At 51.9% G+C, this 18,748-nt stretch overlaps 1 protein-coding gene across 1 annotated transcript; it reads right to left on the reverse strand.

Annotated features, from left to right (window-relative positions):
- Positions 1-6,497: 6,497 nt before the first annotated feature.
- On the reverse strand, positions 6,498-9,067 carry CDKN1C (cyclin dependent kinase inhibitor 1C). Its single transcript, XM_043971261.1, has 4 exons — positions 8,863-9,067; positions 8,043-8,552; positions 7,336-7,591; positions 6,498-7,231 (listed from the first exon to the last, which is right to left on the reverse strand). Exons 2-3 carry the CDS (start codon positions 8,548-8,550, stop codon positions 7,341-7,343), a joined length of 759 nt encoding a protein of 252 aa, XP_043827196.1. The 5' UTR covers positions 8,551-8,552; positions 8,863-9,067; the 3' UTR covers positions 6,498-7,231; positions 7,336-7,340.
- Positions 9,068-18,748: the final 9,681 nt, after the last annotated feature.

The raw sequence follows: 18,748 nt of genomic DNA on the forward strand, positions 1-18,748 counted from the left end.
GGTAAGGCAATTGGGGTTAAGTGACTTGCCCAGGGTCACACAGCTAGTAATTGTCAAGTGTCTGAGGCCGAATTTAAACTCAGGTCCTCCTGAATCCAGAGCTGGTGCTCTATCCACTGCACCACCTAGCTGCCCCAAGCTTATGTTCTAATGGGGAGATGACCCCAAATACATCAAGATGCTGTCCAGCACAGGCCAGCATTCACATGAGCACATGGGACATTCACTTGCTCACAGTACGTACACACCAAACCTCTTCACTTGCTCTTGCATCAAGTAATCCAGAAGCAAGCTGAGGAGCAGGAGATATGGGACCAGAACACAGGAAGTTATCAGTGGAGTAGCCATCGAGATTTTCTCCACACATCAGTGAGGTCATGGATGCTTGTCCCAAGTAAATTCCCAAGACCATAGTCCTCATGGGCATAAGAGAAGGGAGGGAAAAGCAAAAGGAGCAGGGAGTTAGGTGCTGGGAGATACAGACCCAAAGAGCAAGAAGAAACTCTGGCAGCCATCAGCTCAGCCAGTGTTCTTTTTTCCTTTTAAATAGTATTTTGTTGAAATTGCAGTGGTTATGGGTCTTTGCTCTTGACTCGGTAACGGTAACCCCGCAGGGAGGGCACTGCCCTGATCTTTCACTTCCAGCACCAGCACCAGGTTTGGCTAAAACATGGCATCTCTATTCATAAAGAAAATGCTGTTTACAAGCAGCAGCCCTCTCTTCCATATGAGCAGATGTTCAGCTAAGCCTTCTTCGATCCCTACATTCCTGTTTGTGCCCCGACAAAGTACCATTCTCCTAGATGCAGGTCCTGTGAAGTATAGCTCAATGATTCATCCATTTCTTTCACATCACCTGTTTCCATCCTTTCAACCTGCTTTTGGATTCAAAACCAAAGCTGGCCTCAAGAAGCTCTGCAAAGACTGTTATTTCAAGAAAAGGTGAGGAGGATGGTTTGCGTGTGGAACAAATCCAAGACACGAGTAATGACGGTTGAAGTCTGATTTCTGAAATGACATGCAAGATACCAGCCAACCTTCAGAAAACTTCATTAATTGAAGAAATCAAAAACTGAAACAAATGAAGCTAGTTAAATGTTGGAAAGAATACTATTAAATACTAATATCAGAAAGAAAAAAATAAATAGTATTTTGTTTTTGCCAATTACATGTAAAGACAATTTTTAACATTCTTTTTTTTTAGTGAGGCAATTGGGGTTAAGTGACTTGCCCAGGGTCACACAGCTAGTAAGTGTTAAGTGTCTGAGGCCGGATTTGAACTCAGGTACTCCTGACTCCAGGGCCGGTGCTCTATCCACTGTGCCATCTAGCTGCCCCAACATTCATTTTAAAATAAAACTTTGAGTTCCAAATTTTCTCCCCCCCTCCTCCCTCCTCCCTAGGATGGTAAGAAATTTCATATGCATTATATATGTGCAATCATGTAAAACATATTTCCATATTAGCCATATTGTGAAAGAAGACACAAACCAAAAAATGAAAACTCTATGAAAATAATAAAGTGAAAATAGTATGGTTTGAGGTGAATTTTGATTCTATCAGTTCTTTCTCTGGAGGTGGACAATATTTTTCATCATGAGTACTTCAGAATTGTCTCAAATCATTGTCTTGTTGAGAATAGCTATCATTCCCAGCTGATCATGGTACAGTTACTGTATACAATATTCCCCTGGTTCTGCTCACTTTGCATCAGTTTGTGTGTTTCTAGGTTTTTCTGAAATCATTTCTTATAGTGCAATAGTATCCATCACAATCATATATCGCAGCTTGTTCAGCCATTCCCCAAGTGCTGGGCATCCCTTCAATTTCCAATTCTTTGCCACCACAAAAAAGAGGTGCTATTATTATTTTGGTACATACAGGTTCTTTTCCCATTTAAAAAATCTCTTTTAGGATAAAAACCTATCAGTGGTTTTCAGCCAGCAGTATTGCTGAGTCAAAGGGTATGCAAAGTTTGATTGACCTTTGGGCATAGTTCCAAACTGCTTTCCAGAATGGTTGGATCAGTTCACAACTTCACCAACAGTGCATTGGTATCCCAATTTTCCTACATCTTCTTCAACATTTATCATTTTTCTTTTCTGTCATATTAGCCAATCTAATAGGTGTGAGGTGGTACCTCAGAGTTGTTTTAATTTGCATCTCTCTCATCAATAGTGATTTAGAACATTTTTCATATGATTGTAGACAGCTTTGATTACTTCATCTGAAAACTGCCTGTTTATATACTTTGATTATTTATCAATTGGGGAATGAGCTGAACCAGTTTTCCAACAGGAATCCCCTCAACTGTACAACACACCCAACAAGTGGCCATGTTGGAGAACTACATTGGGCAAGGACCCATGACCACACAAAGAAACCCATCCCACTCTGAGCTTCAGTTATTAGAAAGTTTCCTGACATCAAGCCTAAATTGGCCTCTTTGTAACATCTATCCACACATTATTCCTTCTAGTTCTTCCTTTGGAGTCAAGAGGAAGAGAAGGAAACAAGTATCTATAGGGTACCTACTATGGGCCAGGTGCTGTGTGAAGTACTTCTCACTAATATCTCATTTGATCCTTGCAACAACCCTATGAGTAAGCTGTTCTTACTACTCCCATTTCACAGTTAAGAAACCTGAGGAGAGGGGGCAGGTAGGTGGCACAGTGGATGGATCGCTGGCCCTGGATTCGGGAGTACCTGAGTTCAAATCCGGCCTCAGACACTTGACACTTACTAGCTGTGTGACCCTGGGCAAGTCACTTAACCCCCATTGCCCTGCAAAAACAAACAAAAAACAAACAAACAAACAAAAAGTAAGCTAAGGAGAATGAATCTATAAAACTTGTATCAAATTGGGTGTTGTTGTTGTTATTAGGACATAAGACCTGATGGGAATACTAGAAAGCAGTCTTTCAGAAAGTAAGTTTAGACCAACATCTTACACCACATTCCATTATAAATTCAAAATAAAATCATGACTTGAAAATTGAAGATTATACCATCAAGAATTATAAGTGTCTATATTTTGGTGTATGTTTTGCAGTGTTTGGGAAATGGGTTATTTGCCAAAACAAAAGGGATTGGGGCCATTACCCCAAAATGGAGCATTTGTATTACATTAAACTGAAAAACTTTTCCACAAATGGGATTAAGGCATCTAGAATAAGAAGGGACATACCCGAGAAAAAGAAATTTTTATAAAAATTCTTGGATAAGGGTTTGGTCTCCAAAATATATAGACAACTAATAGAGATATGTAATCACAAAAGCCATTCCCCAATAGATAAGTGATCGGAGGATATAAGAGGACAATTCTTAAAAGAAAAACTGCCAAGTATTCACAACCACATGAAAGAATGTGCTAGAAATGACTAAACAAACTGGGACATGAATGGAACAAAATTGAAACTGCGGTTTTAAAATGATGAATAGGATGGAAACAGAAGCTTGGGACAACTTGCACAAACTGATGCATAGAGAAGCAAAGAGTCAAGAAGAAATAGGTAGACACATTGACTACAATCCCGGAAATGGGCAGAGGCATGACAAAGCAACAAAAAAGGAATGTTATGGACTTTAAAAGAGCAAGTTTGGCCCCAAAGAAGAGTTAGGAGAAAAGCCCTCCATCCTCTCCTTTACAGAGGTAACAGGCCCGAGGGTGTGAGATGCTTCCTTTGTTGTCAGATTTGTTTTTCCATCCACATTTTTGCTCATTTTTTCTCTCCTTCCTCCTTTAAAAAATTATTTGCAATAAGAGATGGCCCTTAGTGAAAAGGTGGCTGAAGGAGACAGGCCCTATCAAGTACAATCAGTAACAGGAAAATGAGACAGAGAGGGAGGGTTTGAGGGAAGAAGGATGAGTTCTGTTGGGTCTGAGATGTTTCCAGGATATCCAGTGATGGAGATGTCTGTCGATTGGAGAAAGACTGGAGGTCAGTGAGGAGTTACTAGCAGGCAGGACACAGGCTCAATCAAGCATTTCTTTAGGCCTTACTAAAGGCCAGGTGTTGTGCCAGGTGCCAGGAATACAAAGACGACGGGAAGCCATGGCCTTCAGCAAGTTTACGATGTAGGAGAGAGACAATGAACACATTCATCCTTACACCCTGGTCCTCCTTATCACCTGCTCTGTTGATTGTGTTGACTGCTGAGGAGCCTCCGCTGTTGGCGGTTCAGTCACCTGGAGTCAGGCAGACACAAGTTCAAATTTGACCTCAGACATTTCCTAGCTGTGTGACCCTGATCGAGTTAGTTTACCACTATCTGCCTCCATGTCCTCAACTGTAAAAAAGAAAAAAAAATAGTAATAGCACCTACCTCTTGGATTATTGTAAGGACTAAATGAGATGATATTTGAAAAGCCCTTAGCACTGTATCTGGTATATAGTAGGTACTTACTAAATGCTTCTTTCCTTCCTTCCCTGGCCTTTTCCTTATCTGCTGCCATGCCTCCATACCTTCCCCTCCCACCTCCCTTTCTAATTCTGGAACCCTGGTCAATTAAACTCGGTCTCCTCAGGCTCCACTCACCCTCCCTATAACTTTCAAACCCCAAACAACCCTCCCTGCCAAACTCCCCTTATCTGCGTTGGCTCCTCCTGTTTGAATGTAAACTCCCTGAAGCCAGGGACTCTCTCTGATTTTGTATTTGTACCCTTAGTCTTTTGCTCAGCACTTGGGTAGTAAGCTCTTTACCTGGGCCTTTTCATTCATTCATTCAAATACACATTGAACACACACAAAGGGAATAGGCCTCTTCCTTTGGGGTCTGAGGGTTCTGGCAGCTTCCTGGTGGAAGCTGTCACTGGGGCTACACCCCTCCCTTGTAGACAGACCTCCTCTCCAGACTAGGGATTTTGCCCTTAGGGAGTCTTTGAGCCTAATGTCTAATGGAGAGCAAGCAAAGGAGAAAGGGCAGGAGGCCAGGAGAGGGGAAGCCTGGGACAAGGTGGGGAGTCCAGGCTGGTCTAACTGCTGCTGGCACAGATCAGTGTCTGAGCACCCGATGGGAGGGTCCCAGTAGGGCAGCAACCGGGAGCCTGGCCTGACCAGGAGGTGACTGGTCAACTACAAAATGTATCATGTATACCCCCTGGGCCCTTCCCCTTTGGGCAAGGGAGCTTTAAATGCCTGATCTCGAAAAGAGCCGGAGAGAAAAGGAGAAAGGCCCCTCCAGACACTGGCCTTGTCCCCAAAGACACAAGCAAAAAGCCTGTTCTCGGGCTTGCTTTCGCTGTCTTCTGTGTCCCCTACCCCCACCCCTTCCACTAATAGCCATAGCTTGGTGGTTTATAAGTCAATGATAAAAAAAAGTGCTCCCTTGTTGGGCTACAGAGAGAGCCTTTTCTAAAAACAGTGACCAGGGTGAGGCCAGACATGTGGCTACAGGTGCTGCTAAGGAGTCCCCCAATCACCTCAAAACGCGTGGCTTCCGGCTTCCAAAGTGCCCCCTGCCAGACACCTAGCAAGACCGGGGTCTGGCTTGTGCACAATTCTGTGGCTCGAGGGTCACCAGCTGAGCATCTTAGGACACCTTCATGTGCTACCTTACCCACAGCTCGCTCCCTGGGACCATACATACCCACTCTCTGTACTCCACCCTTCCCACTGGACAGCCATTTGCTAACATGTCCTCCTGAAACAGGACCTCGGGCTACCTTCAAGACAAACAGACCCTCCCCTGATGAGGGTGAGAATGATTCCTGCAGACAGAGGTGGACCTGGCTGATAGGTGACCTCTCTTGGAGTCAGGGTTCCCTTTTATGCTAGCTAGAGAGAAGAGACTGGAATAATTGAGGGCTTCACAAACAAACTGATCTTAGGGAATCTCACGTCCAAAGAGCTTGGGCACAGAGGTGGAGCCCACTGTCTCTCCCCACCCACCTTCCAGCCCCAGGATAAAGGGATCCTTCTTCTCCCCCCTTTGCCCCCCCATCACAGGACCCACTAGGGAGGTGACAGACACTTGGAGGTGACAGGTCACCTGCCATCCAGCACAAGTTTGGGGACCTGCAGGGTGGGGGTGGGAAGCTGGGGCCTAAGAGGCTACTTAATGAGGTCTTCTGCCACAACTGTCTGTTCTCCACTTCCACTGATGCCCTTTCGCAGTCCACACCTATTTCCAAGCAGAGCCCATTTCTCAGCACGTTACCAGCTGCCAGCAGGTGCAGGCCCTTTGCCTGGCTTTGTGAAAGCACCCCCACCCTCCCACCCTCCCCTTTCTCCTGCCCTGAAGGCAGCTACAAGAATCCGCTTTGAAGAACCCCATGGCTTTCTGCTGTCTGGGGGCAAGGTTTCCAAGGGAAACTTAGGAGAAAGGGAAAAACTGGGGGGAGAGGGGGGCTGGCCAGGGCTCCAGCCACCTGGGCAGACCTAGGGCTGCTGCGGTTGGGCCAAGTCTGGACTGCTCAGGGAAGGAGGGAGGAGGAGCCAAGGAGAGGAGACCAGAGCCGAAGAAGTATTTAAGTCTTTATTATTATTAACGGTGTGGCATGACTGAAACGGCAGTGGTACAGACCGGCTCAGGAATCACCGAAACAGATTTGTCTTTTCAAGTAAAAAAAAAACCAAAAAACCCCCCAAACCCAGAAACCTAGAGCCGGAGCTCCGTTAGAAGGAGGGCTGGGCCAGCTACTGCCTGACCTCTGGAGGAGGGACCCTCCGCCCTCTGCCCAGGCTGCTCAGGCGCAGGCTCGGCCCCTCCACTTGCCCCAGAGCCAAACGGAGGGTCCGCGAGATCTGCCATAAATAGGTAATTAAGTTACTAGCACGTAGAACTTCTTACACTTTTGTACAAATATACATTGGCTGTGCACGGAGTTTCCAGCAGAGATTACACATTTTATATAAAGGATTTCTTAAAGCTCTCGCACTTTGGGACCAGCTACTCACATCAGGCGTATAAACAATTTCTACATAAAACTTAATACATTGCACGGTTGTCAAACGGTTTTGTTTTTTTGTTGTTGTTTTTTTTTACTGGATTTTTTTTTTTCTTAAACACTGCCCCGGGGGCGGGCTGCAGGCTCAGCCGTCGGTTGCTACATCAAAGTACAAAAGCAGGTCGGTCCTTCTGAGGGCTGGCTTGAAGGGAGGCGGTTCCCAGTTGGACAGCTGGCTCACCCGCTCGAGGGAGGGCTGCACCCTCCTCCTGCACCTGCCCTCTCCTCTAGGGTGCAGGGAAGTCTGAGTGGAGGCCATCGGCAGGAGGCTCCAGTGTAAGCTGCCGGAGACAGAGGGAGGAAGGTCAGAAACAGAAGGCTACCCAGAGACCACGGACTAGCTGTGGGCTGCAGAGCCAAGCCCTGGGCCCAAAGCAAAGCTCACCTTGTTTACCGACTGCGCTTGTAGGGCCTCTGCTCAGAGGGAGGGGCGGCCGAGCTGGCTCGACGGGTGCGTCGGACGCGGCGAGTGCGGCCCGCTGGGCTGTCCCGGCCGGAGCTGCCCACCGAGCTTTCCGAGCCTGAACTGTCCGAGCCGTCGGGGCTCGAAGGGTCCGGATCCGGGCTCCTCCCGCGGGGCATGGCGTGGTCCAGGTGAAAAGGTTTGAAAGCTCTGGGCCTCTTGCGCTTCACAAAGAAAGCTGCGAATAATCAAACAAGAGATCAGGGAAAGGTCGAGCTAGGCGAGACGGAAGGGGCGCATCCTAAGTGCAGGGCGCAGATTCCGCAGCCCCGGCTTAACCCAAACAGCCTAAGCGTCCCCTGGGGCCAGGCTCTGCCGCGGGACGAGTGCAGAGGAGAGAGTCACAAAACTCTGCCTCCCCCCGCCCCTAAACAAGAGGCTCGAGGTAGCTCCCTCCTCTCCACTACCCGCTTTCAAAGGACTGCCAGCCCACCCGACGGCTTCGGAGCGTGCGCCGCGATTTAAGTAGAAGGGTCGCTGGCCCTTTAATCCATTCGGGTGGGGTCACTTTCTGGCCCCGCCCACAGGCTCCACCAGCGGGGAGTCGGGGCTACGCGAGGGACCCGGGACCGGATCGGGACTCGACAGCAGCCCTCCCCTGACTGGACCGGGGGCGGGGCCAGACTCACCTGTAATGAGGGCGTTGCTGGCGGGGGCACTGGAGCGGGCAGTGGCCAGAATGGTGAAGCCCGAGTCCAAGTCGATGTTGGCGTCCAGGGGCAGCTCATCTGTGATGGCTACGACTGGGGCATCGGCGGCGTTCTCGGGCCCCGGGCCCTCGTCATCCGGAGCGCAGCCCGGCGCTGGCCGGAGCGGGGGGCAGCCCGACCCCCGAGAGGCCGTGGGGCGTAGCACCAGCAGCGGGAAGCGGCTGCGGCCCACCTGCACCGTCTCGCGGTAGAAGGCGGGCACCGTGTGGTCGTCCACCTCCTGCCACTGCAGGCGGCCCGGGCCCAAGAGCGGCCTGTCGTTCTGGAAGTTGTAGTCCCAGCGGCGCTCGTCCTCGGCACTTATCTCGGCGAGCTTGCCCACCAGCTCACGGCCCAGCTCCTCGTGGTCCACGGGCCCGAAGAGGGTGCGGCACACGCCCGCGCTGGCCTCCACCGGGAACGCCCGACGGTCGCCCATAAAGTCCATCCCTGCGGGGAAAGTGGCAGACGATCAGGCGGCCACGGACGGAAAAATGGACGGGACGGGCGCGGAGGGGCGGGGCGGGACAGGGCAGACCCGACGGACGGGGTGATGGGGGGGGGGACCGACAGAGGAGGCGGCGGCCAGGCCAGCCCCTGCAGGGGGCGGGGAGCCAGCCCAGGCTGGCCGGCAGGCCGAGGGAGAGAGCGAAACAGCGGTTCTTGGTCCTCAGACCCGCGGGCGGTGGGCGCACGCCCTAATCCCGGTGACTCCGAGGGGCCCCCCTCCTCCCGCACTCCGAGCCCTCTCCCTACTCACTTGTCCGTTCTACTCCGACGCTGGGGGGGGGGGGCGGTGTCTGCAGCAGCCGCAGGCGCTGGTACGGGCTAGCACCGGGCACGGGCGGGCACCGGGTAGCGGCAGCTACAGCGGCAGCAGAAACGGCTACAGTAGAAGGGCGGCCTGGGGGACAGGGACGCCTCCGCGCTGCGCCGCCGCCGCCGCCGCGCCCCTTTATACCTGCGCCGCCCCCCCCCACCCCGGCCCCCCCGCAGGGCGCCCGCGCCATTAGCATAATAGTATTTTCTGTTTAGACAACACGGCTGCCATTGGTCCCCCCGGGTGCGCGCGGCCCCGCCCCCGCCCGCTCCCCATTGGCCCCCGGAACACACCCCCCGGGGGGAGCGGGCATCCCGCAGCCTCAGGCGGGGGCCACGGCCCATTGGAAGGCGGGCCGGCCGCGCGCTCCTGCCGGGAAGAAGGGGGGGCGGGGGTAACGTGACACCGGCCCTGCCCCGCCCCCTCGCCCCATCCCCCCCTTTGCTCCTGGGCCCCGCCCCGCCCCGCCCCTTCCCCCCCCAAGTCCCGGGCTCTTTGTCTGCAGGCGGGGGCTCGGCCGCGGGGCGCGGGCCCCCTCCCTTCCCCTCCCTTCCCTCCGCCCCGCTCCGATAGCTCTTCCCCCTTTCCTTTTAACGCTGCAGAGGCTCCTGGAGGCTGCGGGGGGTGGAAGGGGGGCAACCCCTGCTTTCCTCCCCCCCCCCTGGACCCAGGCGCCTTTGCTGCTGCTAGGACTTAGAAATTCAGGGTTCGGGACCCCCTCGGAGACAGGGAAAGAAAGGCTGAGCCTATCCCTTTGTGTGTGCCCCCCATCCCCAGCCTGGGGCTCCACCGTGGCCCTGTGGAGCCCCGGCCCTCAACTGGCTGGTGCTTCTGTTCCCACTGCTTCTGCTTCCCTCGGACCCTAAGTTCCGCTAGTCAGTGTCTGTCTGTCTCTCTCCTGCTCATCAGTCTCCCCACCTTGTGCTCTGTGTGCCTCTCTTCAGAGTTCAAAGCTCCTCAAACTTTCAGTTTCTAGGATCACAAATCTAGAGTTAGAAAGGACCCCAACCTCCTTCATTTTACTCCGAGGGAAACTGAGGCCTACGGAGGGATTTGACTTCTCCAAGACTGCACAAGTAGGAAGCCTCAGCTTCTCTGACAAGCACCCCGGGCTCTTTCCATTTCCCCAGCACCAAGCTGCTTTCTGCTTTTGCCTTAGTCTCCTCTTCTGCTTTGGCCATGGTGTGACCAGGGCCTGGGCCTGGGTTTTAGCTAGGCTGAGGTCAGTTGCCCAATATGTGGCTCTGGGAGTGGGGTTCCCCAGCAACAACGAGAGGGCTCAGAAGTGCTGTGACCTTGGACCCTCCATTCTAGTGACTCAAGTCTCTTCTATCACGAAGGCCCCCCCCATCCCATCATGCCCTCCCCATCACAGAGAGCAATGTCCAACCCTCCCCAGAATTCTCCTGAGCTAGACACTGGAATGGCCTGTCCAAATCCTCTTCAACCCACAAATCTCCAGGCATACTTCATCTCCCTCCCTAATTGGCCTTATAAACCTGTAGCCGGCCCACCCCCTGCTGATGCTCTGCTTTGCTATGCCGAGACACCGGGGCACTGGAGCGAGTGCCCGGAGGACGGTGAGGCCTGGGGGGTTTCCCTGTCTCCGACTGCTTTGTTCTGGGATCCCAGGCCTCCCCTCCTGACCCTTCTCCTTTTCAGCCCATGGGTCGGAAGCTGCGTGGAGCCCCAACCCCTACTTCAAGGCTTCACCTCTGGGCCCTCAGGCATGTGTCAGTACAGAGCTTGCATAGGCTAGTGGACCCTGCCTGGAGGACTTGGGAAGGGAAGGATCAGAGATGCAGAGTCAGAAGGGGCTTGGAAGCCATGAAGGGTCATTTTATACCGGAGGCTGGAGAGGTACAGTGTGCAGGGCCATATGAGGAGTAAGGCTCCTGGCTGGGCTCTGACCCCCCCCCCCCATCACCCTCTGCACTGCGGCACCTGCACATGTCCTAGCCCACTGGACCGGCCGCTCAGTAGCCCTGGGCATGCTTTTTAATTTCCCTGACTGTAAGCTTCGGGAGAGCCAGGACCACCTTTGACCTTTCACCAGATCTCCCTGTCCCCCCAGAAGTGGAGGTGCCCAGTATAAATACTTTTTCAGAGGCAGGATGAGAGCCCCTCCTGGCTTTCACAGGACTGTGGGTCAGGTGTTTAGGCCCCAGAGGCCTCCCTTTTATCTCTTTTCCTGCACCCTCCTCATTTTAAAGGTACTGACTAGATCTATATTGAAATACTGGGAAATCCAGGGTAAGCCCACTCCCCTCCCTTATCTCTCCCCCTCTCCTCCTCACCCCCCCCCCCCGCCACGTTCACGTTAAAGCATGGCCAGGCTTTGGGAAAAGAGACAAAGTCACAGAGACTTTGCCTACTACTGGACAGCTCCAAGATTTCTTCCTCCCCTCTCCAAACCCTTTGGGGAAGATGGGGAAACTAGGGCTTGCCTTGGGCAAACATCCTGATCCCCAAAGCCCTAGTTGTCAGGGGCCATCCCCAAGGATTTTGTCGAGCCTAGGATGCAATGAAGGCTTAGAAGAGGGTCTTGCCAAGGGCAAGGGTGGACAGATCCAGTGAGCTGCACCGGCTGGCCCCAAGCTGCCCGAAGAGCTGGGAAAGATTAAGCTGTGGACACCGGTAGAAGGAAGCTAGGAAGCCATGTGGGCGTGGTTATGGCCAGAAGGCCAAAGACACCTTCTCAGGGAGTCCTGGGACAAGCTGTTCTGGTTGTGGCCCCTTGGGGAGGTTCGGCCAGGTACCATCCGAGCCTCAGCCCAGGTCCCAGATTCCGTGCCCTCCATCACCTCAAGATTAACAAATGGGTGGTTCAGGCTCCTGGTTATGCCAGAGGTGGGAAAGAATCAGACATGAAGGTGTCCAACACCAACTTCCGGCTCCTTTGGGGGGAATCCTCCCGAAGCCCAAAGCAATAACCCTCTTTGGGACCATCCTCATGGCATCAGTTGGCTTTGAACAAGCAGGAGGCCATCACCTGTCAAGGAATGTTAGGACAATTGGGGAGCCCAGCTTCTGTGGGCACTCCGGAAGATGTGTCTTCCAACCTGAGATGTCGAGGCCTCTCTTTCCTGAGAATCGAAGGGGAGTTAGGATGGCTTGGCTGTACCTCAAGGACCAAGCCTAGTAGGCCTCAAAGCTGGGATGCTCAAAGGGAAAGGAAGATTCAGTACAGGTGGGTGCTCAGCAGCTCCTTAACATCCCTCAGACTCTTATAAAACCTGTCCTCCGAAAGAAATCAGGCGGTCCGGAAATGCCCAAGGACCGACACTTTAGCATCAGCCGATTGAGGTGTTTCAGGCCCACAGGGGCCGAAGAAAATAATTTTGCCTTCTCCCAAAAGGTAAGTTTCTAAATGAACTGGAAGAAAAATGACGGACCAGCTCTCATTCCTGTTATTGTCTTTGGTGTTTGGTCTCATCGTTAGTTTAGCAAAGGAAAACTTTCTGTTTTCCTGGCTTCTGACTGGCCGGGACAGAGAGAAGAGGTGGTCTACATCCCGGTATCCTAGGCACCCTCCACCCTTGCTGGGGGCACACCTCTTTCAGCCCCCAGGGGCTGTGGGAGCAGCCACACCTGTGTGTGTTCCCCTTGACCTGCCCCTCCCAATGGCACCCTGACATAGCCCCTCAGTACAGATGGGCCAGAACAGGGGAAGCATCATTTGACGCTGTTCTTCTGGGTAGAATGGATGTAGATTCTTGGTAGAAATGTTTATGGAAGAAGCCTGCTTTTGGGTGGAGCTGGCTCTAGGCTTAACGAGCTTGCCTTGGCTAGAGTCCACAGCTGACCTCCTCCCAGGATATTCCCCCAGGTCAACTTTGCAGCACTATTTTTGGTTTGTTGTGTGACCCTGTTAAACAGCATGGGGGGGTGCTCTGCCCAGCCTGCCTATGTGGGCAGCTGCTTGGGCCATCTGCCATTTCACCCAGAGTCTTGGCCAATTGGACTGGAGTGCCTTCCTCTCTCTGTTGTCTCAGTTTCCTCCTTTGTAAAAAGGGGGTGGGGGAGGGATTTCGTGGTCTATAAATCACATGATCAATCCAAGAAACTCATGGAGATGGTACTGTGGCAGCCTTAAGGATGTGCCAACCCCTGGGGATGATGCCAACCGTTGTTGGCTGCCCACTCTCCCACCCCCATGCTTATATTCTGGTTGGGTAATTTCCAACTGTCTCCACCAGAAAGTCCTCTAACTTGCAGAAGTACTAGTCATCTGTCCATCCACCCATCCATCCATACATACATACGTACGTACATCTATCCATCCATCCACCCAAGTTCTATGGGCACTTAGAGAAGTGTTCGGTCTGCTGGCCTGTGAACTCTAAGAACTCCTCTTCCTTTGCATGTTGCAGGTTGGCTCAAAGGACACATTCCTCCGGGACACAGACATCTGACCCTGGGACTGCAGGTGTGTTTGGTTCTCACTCTTTCACAGATTCCTGACAATGAGGTGAGTGGGAGGCTCCTCTTCCCCCTACGCCCAGGCTCCAGAAGCTAAAGGTCACCGGCATGATGGGGAGGTTTGCACTGGGGCTTACCCCAGCAAGGGGAAGGTGGGGGCTGTTAGTCTTCGGAGCACATCCTGGAGCCCTCTGGAGAAAACAGGGCAGGGAGACACATTTTCTGCCAGAGACTGTAGAGATCTGAAGGCTCTGCATGGAGGCTACCTCCTTTGAACTGGGGGTGGGAAGGGGGGAGGGAGCTTCAGAAACCCTGAGACCCAAGGGAAAGCCCTGCAGGCAGAGTGTGGATAAAGGAGGGGCAGAGCCTAGCCTAGTGGGGGGAGGGGGAGGGGATCCTGAGGCAGAAACAAAACTAACCCAAGAAAGAAACATTTGGAGTACACTGAGGTGTCCTGTGGGCAGAGCTCACCCTGTGGGGGACAGACAGAATTTAGGGTGAAGAGTTCAGAGAGGGGGACAGTTGCTGAGCTCCAGGAAGAATTAGAAGAAAGTGAGCCAAAAGCAGAGACTTGTGACAGCAAGGTGCCCCCCGGCTCACTGTGGGGCATGGCATGGCCTGCCAGCCTCCTTTATTCAGAGATCCAAAATCCCTACCCGACATTGCCCTCTATTGGAGCTGGGGAGAAGAGAACTGAGCAGAAGGTGTATAAAGCCAGGGAGACATAGTGGCTGGGAGCCCCGGGAAGGGGTTAGGCTGCCACGTGGAACTGAGGACGCTGAGCCCCACGCACACTGCCCCCCTTCCGCAGCATCGGGGGCTGCTGAGCCCAGATCTGGCTTTGGAGAACCCTTCCGAATGGTACTGAGCCCCACCCCAGCCTCTCTGAGGAGCCGGCACCACAAGCCCCGCCCCCAAAAGGTCCTTTGATTTCTCAAACCCCAGGACTGCTGTTGACACGAAAGTCCATCCAGTTTCACAGGGTCTTAGATTCAGAACTGGACAGAGCCGCAAAGGCCATCTAGTCCCATCCCCTCATCCTCCAAGCCCAGGGAGGAGGAAGTGACTTGCCCAAAGTCACCCAGGTAAGTAGCCACGCCCAGATTTGAAGGCTCTCATGCCACCCTTGGCTCAGCTGTGCTCTCTGGGTTCTGTCTTTTTCCATAAAGTAATTCAGCTTTTCTAAAGGGCCAAAGGAGCAGCCAAATCCAGGGCAGAAAGGGAAACCGGAAGCCCAGGGGCTTTGGGGAGTAATTCTGGATGAACAAATCCCCACCCTGTCCCTTTTACTTGGTCTTCTTGGGCTCAGAGGGAGGAAGCCGTTCATTTGAGGCTCTTCCTTGAGCTCAGCCTGTCCCCCAAAATCCAGGGCCCACCAGCCCTGGCCTGGCTTCCTTCTGAACTCCAGCCAGGTGGCACCACAGTGCTGGGCCCGGAGTCAAGAAGACTTGAGTTCAAATTCAGCCTGAGATACTAACTGGGTGACACTTAGCCTGCCTGTCTCAGTTTCCTCAACTGTAAAATGAGGATAATAATAGCATCTGCCTTACAGGACTGTTGTGAGGATCAAATGAGATATTGGGAAAAGCACCTGGAACACAGCAGGCACTTAGTAAATGTGAACTCCCTTCCCTTTGCACAAGACTAAGCAGGGGACCTTGGAGGGAGGGCGGGAGATGGTCAGACCTGTGTCTGAAGCTGACTGGCAGCAATGTGGGGGTGAATGGGCTGGCTCTGGTCAGTGTTCCTCAAGTCCAGAATGACCAGGATAATATCTGGTTCCCTGACCCGCCCCCTGGGCAGGCATGAGATCTCATGGAGCCCTGTTTCCCAAGGTGTGCAGGAAGACCAGTGGTCATTCTTCTGGTGAGTGGGGAGAGCCTGGGTGATGAAGTGGATGGGTTTTTTTAAGTAATAAACATTTTTATTTATAATTTTGGATTCCAATTTTTATCCCTCTTTCCCTCCATCCCCCCTACCCTCCCTGAGGCGGTAAGCAATCAAATGGAGGTCATATATGTGCAATTATGTAAAATATTACCATATTAGTCATTTTGTATAAGAAAACTTGAATGAAAGAAAGTGGAAAAAATAGCTTGCTTCAGCCTGTCCCATCAATATTATGGATAGTATGTTTCATCAATAGTCCTCTGGGATTGTCTTAGATCATTGTATTGTTGAGAATTGTTAAGTCACTCACAGTTCTTCATCAAACAATATTGCTGTCTCTGTGCACAACGTTCTCCTGGTTCTGCTCACTTCACTATGCATGAGTTCATACGAGTCTTTCCAGGCCTTTCTGAAATCATTCTGTTTGCCATTTCTTATAGCATAATCATATCCCATCACCATCATATACTACAGCTTGTTCAGCCATTCCCCAATGGATGGGCGTTACTTTGATTTCCAATTCTTAGCCACCTCAAAAAGAGCTGCTATAAATATTTTTGTACAAATAGGTCTTTATATCTTTGGGGGGATGTCTTTGGGATATAAACCTGGCAGTGGTATTGCTGGATCAAAGGGTATGCACAATTCCATAGCCTTTGGGGCATAGTTCCAAATTGCTCTCCAGAATGGTTGAGTGGGGGTGGCTAGGTGGTGCAGTGGATAAAGTACCAGCCCTGGATTCAGGAGGACCTGAGTTCAAATTTGGCCTCAGACACTTGACACTTACTAGCTGCGTGACCCAGGGCAAGTCATTTAACCCCAATTGCCTCACCAAAACAAACAAACAAACAAACAAAACCCAGAATGGTTGAGTGGATGATATTTTTGCAGAAGACTCCCAGATTTCCCTGTCCAGCCCTAATCTCTTCCCTCACCTCCCAACTGTCCAATTGGACATTTCAAACTAGGTATCCTGTAGATATCTTGAACCTAGCACCTCCAGAACTACCCTCATCATCTCTCCCTTCCCCTCTTGCTAAGTTCCCTATTTATGTCCTGGGTCCCAGCATCCTCCCAATCACCAGGCTGGTTTGTCATCCGTGACTCCTCACTTCCCCCCACCCCACATCCACACTCATTGAGCTGATGACACTGACCTTCTTGGTATTCCTCATGGAGGACCTTCCCCGTGTCTGTCAAGCACCTCTCGCCTCTCCCTCCTCATTTCTCCCTCCTAGATTCCCTGCTTCTTCTGGCCTCAGCTAAAGTCCCACCTACTACAAGAAGCCTTTCCTCAAGCCCCCTAAGACTAGGGCCTCTTCTATGAGACGACCTCCACTTTACCCATCTTGTTTGCCCCTCATCATTTTCACATTGTCGCCCCCATTAGACCGGGAGCTTCTGGAGGGCAAAGTCTGTCTTTTGTCTCTTTATTGTATTCACAGAACTTAGCACAGTGCCTGACGTGAAGTAGGGGCTTCATTAATGCTGGTCAGCTGACTAACCACTGCCCCAGACAGCAAGAGGGAAGCTTGGAAGGTGTCGAGGTTTGGGGGAGAAGCGATCTATTCACTTTGGAGCATTAAGTTCTATAGGACACCTAGCTCAGGCCATCCAAAGATGGCGGGCTATCAGACTGGAGCCCAGGAGGGAGGTCAGGTAAGGATAAAGAGATCTCAGAATCTTCCGTCTACCCACGATGGTTGAATCCATGGGAGCCATGAGTTCCCCAAGCGAGATAGTGTGGATGAAGAGGGCCCAGGGCAGAGCCCTGAGGGACCCTGGAGTTAGGAAGTGTAACCAGGATGAAGAGCTTGGAAAGGAGACTTGGTAGGGAGGAAGAAGAGGAGACCAGAAACACTGAGAGGCAAAGATTCTGAAGATCGGAGGTCCAGGAGGTCCAGGGCTGAGAACAGGCAGGTCAGTAAGTTAGATTTGGCCATCCAATCTCATTGATAACTTCAGAGAGATTGTTTGGGCTGAATGCCATTAAAGGCCAGGCTGTAGACTTAAGAAGAGAGGAAGAGGAAGGGGAAGTACGGATTGAGAACTGTCTTCTCAGAGTTTAGCCACGAAAGGCAGTAGAGTGCCTCCTGATGGTTAGCGGGGATAGATGGATTGAGTGAGGGGCGCTGAGATTGGGAGAGCCCCTGGCACAGTTGGAAGCAGCAGGGAAGCAGCCAGTAGGCAGGGAAACTGAATGTGAGTGAGAGGGGGTGATCTTCTGGAAGAGAAAAGATGTCATGGGATCACTTGTGTGTGGAGAGGCTTCTCACAGAAGGTGAGATGTCTGCTGAGATTTGAGGTGCAGATGGGGAGAGAAAGCATCCCAGGCACAGGAAGTGGCCACTGAAGATGCCTGGATCTGACAGATAAAGGGTCTTGTGTGAGGAACAGCCAGGAGGCCAGTGGATTAAACAGAAGGAAGAAAGGTGTGAGAAGCCCAGAAAGGAAGGTGGGCACCAGGTTAGGAAAAGCTCTGGGTGCCAAATGAGCAATTCTGAAGGCGATCGGAGCCCCTGGATTTTATCCATTGGACCGGGAGAGGGTGACTCAGTCAAACCAAGGTTTTAGGAAGATAACTGCCGCCTGAGCAGGGAAAGACGTGGCCAGGAGACCCTCCCAAGAGACTGGGGGAGGGGGGTCCATGGTCTCCTCCCCAACCTTGTTCTGAGAAGTTTTTCCCTAAAGCCTGGATGGGGAGAACACAAGAGAAATGGTTGGCAGCTTTCTGCAGCATCACTTCTGCCCCAACCCCGGCCACCCGCCCCCTGGAGAGTCAGGTAGCACCCTGTGCCCCTCTCAGGTTTCCTAACAGAGCGGGGTTGGGCTGGCCTTCACCATCGTTTCCTGTGAAGTCATCCATTCTGTTGGCCCAGCCTTCAGCACACCAACTCCACCCAAACCAAGCCATGCCAAGCACCCAGCTCCTGTGCATCTCTATTCCAGGCACCAAACTTCCTCCTGTGTGTCTGTCCTTTCAGCCTGCACAGGCCTGACTGGGCTCTCCTTTGAGCTGTTACATAAAAGGAGAAGCCTCAGGCCCCAGGTCTTGGCCCTGGTGCCCATAGGGCCCCAGGGGATGAATTGTCTGGGGTGGGACCTTTGCTTCTCTGGTCTCCAGCTCTTAGTAAAAGTATTTAGTGACTTGCAGCTTTGGGCTTACAAGGTGAGGACCCTAATGGCATTAAGCTGTTCTCTACCTTCAGGGCATAACGCTGCACAAGGCATGCACACAATAGGTACTTAATTATGGAGTGGTGATTTCACTACACCCACAGGCTCAGAAAGAAATTTAATGTATCCTTCGGGGAAAAAAATAAACATAGAGAGGACAGCTAGGTGGTGCAGTGGATAGAGCACCAGCCCTGGATTCAGGAAAACTTGAGTTCAAATTCGGCCTCTAACACTTGACACTTACTAGCTGTGTGACACTGGGCAAATCACTTAACCCTCATTGCCCCCGCAAAAAAAGAAAAAAGAAAGAAAGAAAGAGAAAAAAAAAACAGAGATG

This window comes from Dromiciops gliroides, chromosome 6 (assembly GCF_019393635.1).
Source record: "Dromiciops gliroides isolate mDroGli1 chromosome 6, mDroGli1.pri, whole genome shotgun sequence".
Classification (NCBI taxonomy): domain Eukaryota; kingdom Metazoa; phylum Chordata; class Mammalia; order Microbiotheria; family Microbiotheriidae; genus Dromiciops; species Dromiciops gliroides.

Excerpts from the sequence above, each read along its gene's own strand:
- CDKN1C (XM_043971261.1), bottom strand. The coding sequence starts at position 8,550 with ATGGACTTTATGGGCGACCGTCGGGCGTTCCCGGTGGAGGCCAGCGCG. Across the intron at positions 7,592-8,042 it reads CAGCAACGCCCTCATTACAG|CTTTCTTTGTGAAGCGCAAG; the intron begins GTGAGTCTGGCC and ends GATTATTCGCAG.